Source organism: Sinohyriopsis cumingii, chromosome 13 (assembly GCF_028554795.1).
Source record: "Sinohyriopsis cumingii isolate HCF-2022 chromosome 13, ASM2855479v2, whole genome shotgun sequence".
Taxonomy (NCBI): Eukaryota; Metazoa; Mollusca; class Bivalvia; order Unionida; family Unionidae; genus Sinohyriopsis; species Sinohyriopsis cumingii.
The window spans coordinates 33,072,132-33,084,645 of NC_142973.1; the positions used below are offsets into that span (position 1 = coordinate 33,072,132).

The window sequence follows — 12,514 nt, forward strand, 5'->3', positions numbered from 1 at the left end:
TGTGTGTGTGTGTGTGATTGAATTTTTAATGTAGCTTTAACAGTTTTTCAGTCATATAGCTACTATGTCTGCAGTTTATAGTGATGTCTAGCACTGGGGCATCATGCCTCAGACATGTAGCATGATGTCCCATCCAGTCACATTATCCTGACACCAGGCTGACCAGTCCTAACACTAACCTCTTAATGCTGTGCACCTAGCAAGGCAGCTGTTAGTACCATTTTTGTAAGCCTTTGGTATGACTTGGCCAGGGTTCGAACCCAGGACCTCCCACTTTCAAGGTGGATGCTCTAACTACTAGGCCACCGGAGTGGTCGCAATTAGAAGTAAATCTGATGAAATTAATAGCATCCTTCTCAGTTAGAGGTATATCCAAAGAAGTCAATAGAACCCTTCTCAGTTAGAAGTAAATCTGATGAAATTAATAGCATCCTTCTCAGTTAGAGGTATATCCAAAGAAGTCAATAGAACCCTTCTCAGTTAGAAGTAAATCTGATTAAATCAACAGAACTCTTTTCAGCTAGAGGTATATCCAAATTTTACCACTGAATTTTTTTTTTTCTTGAACCATAACAAATAATACCAATAAAATTAAATGGCTTTATGGTACAAGGTATCTGTCAATTAGATGTAACATTATATCCTAAATGATCAGTCCTCCAAGACACTAGGCAACAAGTTTCTGTACATGCATTATAAATTTAAATTTCTGTGCACTGATGAATTTAATAAAGTCATTTAAAATGTACATCAAGGCATGTTTATGCCCTTTTTTGTCTTTCTAGAAAAATCAAACCACTGAGATATTTAATGTAAACAGAAGTCCCCTTCAATACGTACCTCATATTTTCTTTATCCATTCCTAAAATGTATTCAAACTCTCTAAAATCATCACCACAAACCTGAAATCAGATTTTATTTAAATCATTGATTTGCTTAATTGCACATGTAATGAAAATAACAGCAATCAGACTTGTCATCCATCTTTCCATTGATGCCTTCTCCTTTGCAACTCACACCACAACATCTAATAACTGCATGCAGAATTAAAATGAATGCTTGTTTTTTCACACCTCTCTTTGTAATAAATTATTTAAATTTGTGTGAGAGTGCTGAAATATAGTAGCTTCATGTATAATTTTTTAAAATTCTATATAAAATTTTTTGAAGAAGATAGTTTCCTCAGAGAATTCAGCCTAGTTTGATGTATAACAAAAGCATGAAAGAGGAATCATGATTTTTTTTTACAAAAACAACTATAAAGTGCAAAGGCAGCTAAGCAGCTACAACAACAACAACAACAACAATAATAATAATAATAATTATTATTATTATTATTATTATTATCTGTTAGTGCCATTCATTTTTTTAAAAATTACTTAATCAGTTCATTTATGGGACATGGGTTTTACAAACTTCTGTTTAGAAATAAATGCACAGACTAGATTATGGTACAAGTCACACAGGTCATGCATGCTCATTTACAGATTTTAAATTAAATACAAATTGTTTTTAAAAAAATATAACCTACTTTTCTTTAACAACAGTCTATTCAATCCTGATTTTTTTTAATGATCTGAATTTAACTGTCATCAAGAAACTTCCTGACAAAAATTATTGATCTCTACTGTCTTTTACAGTGGTGGCCATTTACTAAACTTGGGTCAAAATAAATGCGCACTGAGTGGAATGGTCACAATCAAGGGTAGTATGAATTTGTTTATCAATATGCGTAGTTTTCATTGTGAGATCACAACACGTGACATTCAATCCAGATTGTACTGGATCACACCTTTAGGTTCATTTTGTCCAAAAATGTCTAGGTACTTTAACATTGGTTTTGCCATATGCACCTTTCAGGGTATCTAAATAATGACCTTCCAAAGGAATATGGATGTATATGAATCCAAATGAAGTGAATACTTACCACTTAAAGGTATAGTATGTAGAATAAAATTCTAAAAAATGAAACCCATTACTGAAATATTCTATGCTGAAAGCTCACATGACCCTTGTGACTTGTAATATAAATGAGTAGGAAAATAATGAAATTACAAGTTATGTAACCTGTCTATGTGTTTGTAGTTATAGTTACATAACCTATAGCCCTGAGTGGCCGAGTGGTCTAAAGCGCTCTCCGTTACGGATCACTGCCATCTCACCTCTGTCTGTGTGGGTTCAAGTCTCAGATTCGGCCAATGTGGGTATGTGAGAAAGCTTGCCAGTAGCTTCTCGAGGGTCAGTGGTTCTTTCCGGGTTCTTCCTCCACCATTAATACTGGCTGCCATGTATAGCCTATTGTGTGCTGAAATATGGTGTTAAACCATACAACAACAACAACATAACCTATGTGTTTGTAATTATATTTACATAACCTGTTTATGTTTGTAATTATAATTATGTAACCTGTGTTTGTAGTTATAGTTACATAACCTATGTGTTTGTAATCATATTACATAACCTGCTTATGTGTTTGTAATTATAGTTATATAACCTGGCTATGTGGTTGTAATTATATTTACATAACCTGTTTATGTTTGTAATTATAATTATGTAACCAGACTGTATTTGTAATTATAGTTAATGTAACATGTCTAAGCATTTATAATTATAGTTATGTAACCTGTCTATGTGTTGTAATTATAGTTACGTAACCTGTCTAGCTACGTGTTGGTAATCTCTGACTCCATTCTTCTTTAAAACTTGTACAGTTCTATCATCTGGTGTTTTTCCAACATTCCAGTCAGCTATGGCAGCACTGTCCACTTTCCACTATAAATAGAAATATGGGCATGTCCATGACAATTAACATGTACAATTCCTTTTATCAAGAGCTTGAATATTTTCATGGAACATTTTTTATTGCTATCAATTGGAAAAGTATTTTTTTTTTCAGATATAAATTGTACGATTTTGTAATGGTGGAGGCTAGATTTATAATAAAAAATTGGCTTAGAAAAGAAGTATGACAGCAAAAATAATATTTTAATTTCAAACCCTAAGTCCAGGTATTCTTTTTTCCGCTATATTTTATTGACAAACAATTATGACTGTGTTACAATATAAGGTATGCTGCTACCTCTTTACCATAAAAAGACTCAAAAAATAGCACCATAAGCATCATGCTGCATGCCCATCTTCTGGCATTTTTCCTGACATTATTTGATTTTTGAGATAAGGACCCAGCTTTTGAGTGTATGCACTTTGTCACATTATGATGTATAGCGATGTAAAATGTTTTTTTTAAAGTATATGCCAGGGTACTTTGATTTCACAGAATACATATTAAAATGATAAGAAAATTTATAAATTGCATCTATGGGTGAGTACCTACTTTAAAAGTACCTTCCCTGGGTCTCATGTATGATTTAATGGAACAGCTCTTATCTCCTGCAGTTCAGATGTTACAGAAAAGACACAGCAAACATTTAACAAATAAGTTAATGTGTTACATTTTCCCTTAACCCATGAGGTAAGGGGTGACTCTGGAATGCTACCCAATGCCTAGCACAAGTTCTTGCTATGATGTGATTTGTTTAAAAGTGTCACAAAAATCTCTTCAGTGATTCAAATGTTGCAGCATGGAGAAAGAAACAGGTTATCTTAAGTGGCACATTTGCTGAATGCCATGACCATGAATTAGGGGCATGACTATGACAACCACCAAGCCATGTATCTGGGTAAAGTATCATTAAAAGAAAAGCTTTAATAAATTTGCAGCATGCATGAGGAATAGGTCATAAAGCTATATTTTAGCATGATGCATCAGAGGCCACTATGGTGCAAAGCAGGGTAATATCTTAAGGAGTTCAAAAGCTGCAGAATGGACACACCTCACAGTAGTACATTTTACTTTACTGTGGCATGCCCTTGAGGTAGGGGACATGACCACAGTACATACATGCCAGTTTGTCATGATTCATATCCAAATAAGGTCTCATGAAAATATTTTCAGTTGTTCAAAGGATACAGCCCTGACAAGGAAACATATCACAAAGTAACCCAGTATATTTGCCTTGTCACTGCCATGACTTCTGAGCTAGGGCCCCGACTACAAAGCATGACACACTATCCTTGTCCTAGGACCCTTCTTAACAGAGGCCACCCCTAATCAAATGACACATATCAGAATAACAATATAGTATAATGTTACAGTTTGTCCTCCTTCTGGAGGCTATCCCTTTAAGAGGCCATTTTCAGCGTGAAACAGATGAAGTCCTCATTATAGGAAGAACCACTTATAGATGTTACTTATAGCTGGATGGATTATACCATAAATTATATTGAACTTTATAAAAGCATATAAAAACAAGAGTAATTAATGATTACATTGCTTACCTTTCCTAAGCTTCTAAGCTTTTAGAAGCCTTCAACAACCTATGTAAATGATAATTATCATGTGTGTGCTAATAAGTCATTGCATACACATACACACACACACACTATATATATATATATATATATATATATATATATATATATATATATATATATATATATATATATATATATATATATATATATATACATATATATATATATATATATATATATATATATATATATATATATATATGTATATGTATATATATATATCTATGTGTGTATATATATATATGTGTATATATATATATATATATATATATATATGTGTGTATATATATATATATATATATATATATATATATATATATATATATATATATATATATATATATATATATATATATATATAATAAATCAACACTGAAGGGGAAGAAAACAACCCCAATATCTGCTATCAACACAAACGTATGTCAATGCACATACACACACCTAGTATGATAGAGTGTAAAACAAGGTAAAACAATAAAAACCTGTAAACAGCAGGCACCTATGGAAAATAGTCAAACTGGCCCCATAACATAGGTGACATCTGAAAGGAGGTTTACCTTACAAAGTTGGCTTTGGAACAAATATAATATGCACTGAATACCATTATTATTATTATTATTATTATTATTATTATTACTATTATTACTATTATTATTATTATTATTATTATTATTATTATTATTAATACAGTATTATTAAACAAATTCCTAAACTATATGCCCATATTATTTCCTCTGAAAATTACATACCTCACAAAATTACTGTATCCAGCTCACTTTGATCCATCCAATAAATTAAATCATCACTGACTCTTAAAAACACCCTGACCATTGTTTTGTGCACAATAAAGAAACAATAACTTTACAAATACTTTACAGGTTATATATGACTGTGAAACTGAGGACTAATTCTTCTGCCAACTTGTGTAATTAAGATTACAAACTGCTGTTCACACTTAAAACAACATCAAGATTAACCAGTGGCTCAACTTGCTGAGATCAAAGACAAATCACTTAATTGACAAGGTTTGTGATAAATAAGGAATAAAAAGAAGTTTAATGTGGCTACAATAACACATGAGCCAAACTTGTTCCTTCCTTTAGAGACAAGTCATGTAAATAAATAACCACTGACAGAAATGAAATCTGGTGTAACTCACCTCTCCATGGAGATTAAGTTTTGGCATACCAGCTCCAGGCCTTCACGAGTGGCGGAACCTGTTTAAACTGACTGGAGAAGGGATGACAGGCGTGTTTCTGGCACCTCAAAACCAGATGCTTTGGACAGATGGGGCTCGTTAACCTAGGGTGGTCGCCCATCTAGGAGAAGGTAAACTCTGATTTCAAACCTTCGCTGCCTTGCGACTATAATCTCTCATGGGAAAGGCTAAGGGTGTAAACCCACACAGAAAATCCGGAGACGGAGTCCCTAAGGCGACTTGGCATTGATTTCAGTGTCATCTCGGCAACTCCTGCGATACAGCTGGTGCCATGACATATTGGCTTGTCCTTTCCTTTGGATCCATCAGCTACATGGAGAGGCGGTATCAACTGCATGGGCAACAGCTGATTCTCCATATCACCCTGCACAAACTTGCGTCCTGGAGAGGACACTCCAGCTTCGCTCCACAGCGTCGACACAACACGGGAAGCAGCAGTTTACTGGTTATAAGTCACCACTCGACTGGCGTAGAGCCAGACGCCAGGGTTGCTTCTGATGGTGGGAGAGACCAACAGGTTTCACTGGACAGCTATCACCTACCTCAAACCTGGGAAGCCCCCAGCCAATACGGTGCCGTCCCACCACAGTTCGCCTGCCTTGCTGGGTGCATAAGGCTTAAGGTACGCGAGTACCTGACAAGTGGACTGCAATTACTGCACCAAGAAATAACAAAAGAAAACCAAGAAGGAAACCTCCAATCCTCAAGCTAGGTACCTGGAATGTCCGGACCACGCTGACTGGGCTCTCAGATGATCTCCAGACAATCAGTGATGTTCAAAAGACTTCAGTCATCAACAACGAACTTGCAAAACTCCTGGTTGACATCACCTCACTACAGGAGACATGACTACCAGATTCCAGGTCCCTCAGAGGAAAGAACTCACATTCTTCTGGCAAGGAAAGAGTGCCGACGAAGCCAGAGAGTTTGGTGTTGGATTCGCTGTCAGGAACACTCTGCTGGGGATGACAAAACCCTGCCAACTCAGAAATGGAAGACTGCTATCCCTCCGCCTCCACACCACAAATGGGCCTGTCAACCTGATCAGCGTTTACGCTCCCACACAAAGATCCTCCACAGATACCAAGTATGAGTTTTACGATGAGTTAAACTCGCTCATCAACAAAATTCCCAAGGAAGAAAACTTGATTTTGCTGGGTGACTTCAATGCTAGGGTGGGTGCCGACCATGACTCTTGGCCCTCTTGTCTTGGCAAGTTTGGTGTTGGGAAGATGAATGAGAATGGGCAGCGCCTTCTAGAGATGTGCTCGTACCATGACCTCAGCATCACCAATTCATTCTTTCAGACAAAGCCACAGCACAAAGTGTCTTGGAGGCATCCCCGGTCTAAACACTGGCACCAGCTGGACTTGATCATTACAAGACGGTCAGCCATGAGGGGTGTGCTCCTTACCCGTACCTTCCACAGTGCTGACTGCGACACCGACCACTTGCTGGTGTGCTGCAAAATGAAGCTTCAGCCAAAGAAGATCCACTGCTCAAGGCAAGAGGGTAAACCACGCATTGATGTGAGCAAAATATCATATCCAAACAAGGCTGAGTAATTCACCTATGCTCTTTCCAAGATGTTTGATTCAGAACCCCCCAACAGCAATGCCAAAGAAAGATGGGATCACATCAGAGAGACTGTGTACAGCACAGCCACACAGAATTTTGGTAAGAAGCAATCAAAGAACAATGACTAGTTTGAGGCTAACTCTGCCACACTTATGCCAGCCATAGAAGAGCGTCGCAGTGCTCACCTGCAATACAAGCGATCCCCCTGCCAGAAGACACTACAGGCATACAGGTCTACCAGAAGCAAAGTGCAGAGATTAGCACAGCAGTGTGCCAATGAATACTGGCTTCAGCTCTGTCAGAACATCCAGTCAGCAGCAGATATCGGAAACATCAGAGGCATGTACGATGGCATAAAGAAAGCAATGGGTGCCACGAAGAAAGTGTCAGCACCACTGAAGTCTGCCACAGGTGATACCATCCACAACAAGGGCAAGCAGATGGAGCGTTGGGTGGAATATTACTCTGAACTGTACTCCAAAGAGAACCACATGACCAATGATGCCCTCAACGCCATTGGAAACCTCCCTCCCTGGCTGAACTGGACGAGAAACCTACTGTAGCTGAATTAAAGAAGGCCTTAGAGAAACTGTTCTTAGGTAAAGCCCCAGAGAAGGATGGCATCGGAGCAGAACTCATCAAAGTGCGGATGTAATGTGCTGCTCACACACCTGCATGACCTCCTCTGCCAGTGCTGGGATGAGGGTGCAGTGCCTCAGGACATGAGAGATGCTAACATCATAACCGTGTACAAGAACAGGGGCAACAGAAGTAATTGCAACAGCTACAGGGGTATATCACTTTTCAGCATCGTGGGTAAAGTTTTCGCACGCATCATCCTGAACAGACTGCAGACGCTTGCTGACAGTGTACCCTGAGTCGCAGTGCGGGTTCCGTGCAGAGAGGTCCACAATCAACATGATCTTCTCCATCAGGCAACTGCAGAAAAATGCAGAGAACAACACAGACCCCTCTTCCTGGCCTTTATAGACCTCACCAAGGCATTCAATCTGGTCAGCAGAGACGGACTCTTCACAATCCTGGCAAAAACTGGTTGACCTCCAAAGCTGCTAAGCATGATCCAGTCCTTCCATGATGACATGAAAGGCACAGTGCAGTACGATGGCTCAACATCTGACCCCTTTGACATCTGACCCCTTTGACATCCGCAGTGGAGTTAAACAGGGCTGCGTCCTTGCCCCCACGCTTTTCGGCATCTTCTTCGCAGTCCTGCTCAAGCACGCCTTTGGGACGTCCACAGAAGGGATTTACCTGCACACGCGATCAGACGGCAGACTGTTCAACCTGGCACGACTGAAGGCAAAGAGCAAAGTACATGAAGTCACCATCAGGGACATGCTCTTCGCAGACGATGCTGTTCTACCCACCTACACAGATGCTTCAGCACCTGATGGACCGCTTTGCTAAAGCATGCAATGAGTTTGAGTTAACCATAAGCCTATGGAAAACAAACGTGATGGCTCAGGACGCAGACCCCCCAAGCATCATCATCAACAACTACGAACTTGAGGTGGTCAGTCAGTTCATGTACCTTGGCTCTACCATCACCAACAACCTCTCACTTGATGCCGAGCTCAACAAGCGGATCAGAAATGCATCAACAACTCTCTCCAGGTTGTCGCAGAGAGTGTGGAACAACAGCATGCTGACCCTGAATACTAAGATCACCATGTACCGTGCCTGCGTGCTAAGCACTCTCATGTACGCCAGTGAAACCTGGACTCTGTATGCCTCACAAGAGAAAAGACTGAGTGCCTTTCACATGTGATGCCTCCGACGCACACTCGGGATCACCTGGAGCAAACGAGTAACAAACAACGAGGTGCTCAAACATGCCAAGATTCCCAGCATGGTCACACTCCTCTGCCAACGTCACATCAAATGGCTGGGCCATGTACATCGGATGGATGACAGACGGATCCCCAAAGACATTCTTTATTTGGAACTCGCCTCTGGCAAAAGGTCGATTGGACAACCACATCTCCGCTTCAAGGATGTCTGCAAGCATGACATGAAAGCCCTTGACATCGATGTCAACACCTGGGAAGAGCTCGCTCTAGACAAATCAAGCTGGTGACATGCTCTGATCATTGGTCTGAAAGCCGGAGAGGACAAGCTACAATTGCTAGCTGATGAAAGATGATTGCAGAGGAAGAAGAAGCTCCAACCAACACCAGACACAACCTTCAAGTGCAGCAAGGACTGCCACTCCCGCGTTGGACTACATAGCCACAGCAGATGCTGCACAACCACCAACTGGGACATCTCTCATGGGCGCAGTTCCATCGTCTCTCGAGACTAACCGACACCAACAACAACCTGTGAATCTATCCCCAGTGTGAAACATTCCTACAAGACTGGACCGTGGTCACTTGGAACTATGTTGGTATTGTTAAATGCCAATATGTAAATGATGAAACTGACTCCAGTACAGTGTATATAAAAATGAAATAATCTACAGTTATATACAAAGTAGTTTATTCATTTATTTATTAATTCTTATTTTGTCACTATCTGTTCCATCCTTCTGCTATTCTTGTGGTGTAATTTTAGATTTATCTCTAACTGTGGTTAATTTAAAATACTGAACACCTGCATTTACCTGTAATTAATTGTCTTCATTGTTTTCATCTCTCTCTCTCTCTCTCTCTCTCTCTCTCTCTCTCTCTCTCTCTCTCAATCAGAGATGCAAAGATATTTTATAATAACAATACTTTTTCATCAGACTTCTGTTGTTCTGCATTCAAGTTTTTCTACAACTAATGTGTTTTGTCAACCTTTATACCTACAAGTTTTATTGATATTATTTTTTTCAAAATATATCACATTTTAACAATCAAGAATTTGTTTAAAATTGTGCATTGTGCTTACACATAAAACAACTTCAGTATTTTTTACTGGTGAATTATCATTTAAGGAATAAGTGACTGAATCACAATGTCTTTTCTTTCAACACTGAAATTTCAAAATTAAGATAATGTGTAACTTAAGGGATACATTGTTAGACTTCATATTTATTTTGCAAAATTTTCTTTTTTTTGAATCATGCCTCTTACTAATCTCTCAACTATGACTAAATGACTTGGCTATAAAAGGGTGCATTCTTGAGGTGATTATCCACATTCAAATGTCATACCTCTTGAAGTTTACAAGGTGTCATTGTTAAATTGTGTTTTTCTTTGTCCCCACCATACCATGTGAAGAAATGAAAAATCATGTGAGCTGAGCAGTATCTGATATGATTTTTATCTTTTGCTCCTTAATAATTATGCATTAGACTTCCTTTCGAAGAAATACTGGTATAAGTATCTTTGCCAAGAAAATATGACATGAAAAGAAAGTTAATTTTGAGAAAGATATTAAGGAAGGGTTGTTGCTCCTGCAACTACATATAAAATACATTACTATGAGAAAATAGCAAGTCGGCAAGTCTCTATGCATATTCTCAAATTTTACAAAAATAATAATAATAACAACAATATTATTAGTAATAATAATAATAATTTGTGACAAGATAAGGTGCCCTTTTGATAATGAAATTTCCCGATGATAAATACCATGCTCTCTTTAGATCCTGTTGTAAACATAATTAGTTTATGTACATCAGATGAACTTATCACACAGCTGATATAAACTAAAGTTTAACAAATTGACTGTAAGTACATGCAGCTACCTCACTCAGTTTTCCTGACTGTGACAAAAGATGATGCAACACTGCTTCTGCTGTTGGAGATCTACATATATTTCCTACAAAATGCAAACAGACTTAAGTTCAGGGCAATTCTATTATTATGTAAACAGTTAATGAAAGTATACACATTTTTTATCAGATTTTTTACTTTTATCTTCACCTTTTCATAAACGAATATTGTCATCCCCTTTCACCTGTTTTGTTATCTTTTTGCATGGAATCTGAACAATTCATCAGAGTTTTTACCTGGCTAATTACACCGCTCCCTCGATAACTCGCGCCCGGATAACTCGTGATTCCGCTTATAATGCGGTGTCCATCTTGGCTCCCGATTTTTTCCAGAGAAAATGTATTTAAAATATCTTTAAAATATGCTGAACATGAAAAAATTACAATAAGAATTGATAAATTAAACCTTGATACATTGCTTGTTTTATCATCGAAAATGGTATTTAATGCCCGTAAAAATATAATCCATATTTTGAAATTTGCAAGTTCTAAAGAAGAATTAATTTCAGAGATCTCGAAAACGCTTAATTACGCGTATTTGGATGCCAATTTTTGATCTGGGATGCAGAAAATCACTGAGGCGGGAGTCCTCCGTACGCATGTAATAGGTGTGCGGGAAAATTCAAAGATTTGCCGGTCCTGTTTCAGCCACCTGCTTTGTGGGAAAATGTGTTGATCAGTTAACTGTGCTGATATTTACAATGACAGAATTCAGTGGCTGAAAGACTCTTTGATGTACTGTTGCCATTTTATAAGAGTACATTATAAAAAAAAAAATTAAAAAAAATGATACAACAACTAGGCGGCTAGTTCAAAGGCTTTGACTGGCGGCCGAGTGAGAAAATGTACTGATATTTAGTGATTGAATTCAGAGGCAGAAAGACCCAGTTTTAAAATCCTAGCGAGACCTCTGTTTAAAGATTTCATATATTATGTAAGTTTTTATGATAAATAGTTGTCAGTATACTGTAAATAAACAGTCTGGTGAAATAGCGATCAATGAAAACTTCTGGTAAATGCTAACAGGTGGCAACAGAGAATAAAATAAACACCAATTAAACGTCTTCCTGTGTGAAAGTCACGTTCTAATCCTTTAATTCCGTTTCAGTGTAAACATTATAATCACAACATATTCTGTTCACTGAAAACATGAAAAGAGTCAATCGACCGTCACATTGAAACCTGTGAGTACTTCTGTGAGAACCTAATTACATGTACATGCCGGCTTTGTTTTGATCAACAACTTGGGGAAGTGTTTGTTGCATTAAAAAAAAATCGATTACAAGAGACCTCGGGTGCTGGATTAAGGGTCTTGGAGCTGCCTTTGACATAAAGCAAAACAGTAACAGAGACAACGACGATGATAGTGACTTCGAATGTTTCAGTGAAACTGATGTCATTAATGCCGAGGTTGTTTGGGAGAAATTCGTACAGACTCATGGTCCTGAGATGGGCGTTTCTCTTGATGATATGGAGGAGTGGATTTGTGCTGACAATGATTGCCCCACAGTCGAATACATGTCAGATGAAACTATAATTATTTCTATAGCGAACAAATTTTCAGCAGAAGACGATTCTAACTGGAGTAACACAAGTGTTGAAAGTGATGCAGACGCTGATGT

At 38.0% G+C, this 12,514-nt stretch overlaps 1 protein-coding gene across 1 annotated transcript in view; it reads right to left on the reverse strand.

Moving 5' to 3' along the window:
- LOC149785165 (low molecular weight phosphotyrosine protein phosphatase-like) overlaps positions 1-12,514 on the reverse strand; it is a 49,009-nt gene that overhangs the window by 15,294 nt on the left and 21,201 nt on the right. Inside the window, exons 2-4 of the mRNA XM_089978958.1 lie at positions 10,866-10,939; positions 2,656-2,772; positions 841-902 (exon numbers count right to left, since the gene is read on the reverse strand). Of these exons, the coding sequence (XP_089835084.1) occupies positions 841-902; positions 2,656-2,772; positions 10,866-10,939 (253 nt within the window). The remainder of the gene's footprint in view (positions 1-840; positions 903-2,655; positions 2,773-10,865; positions 10,940-12,514) is intronic.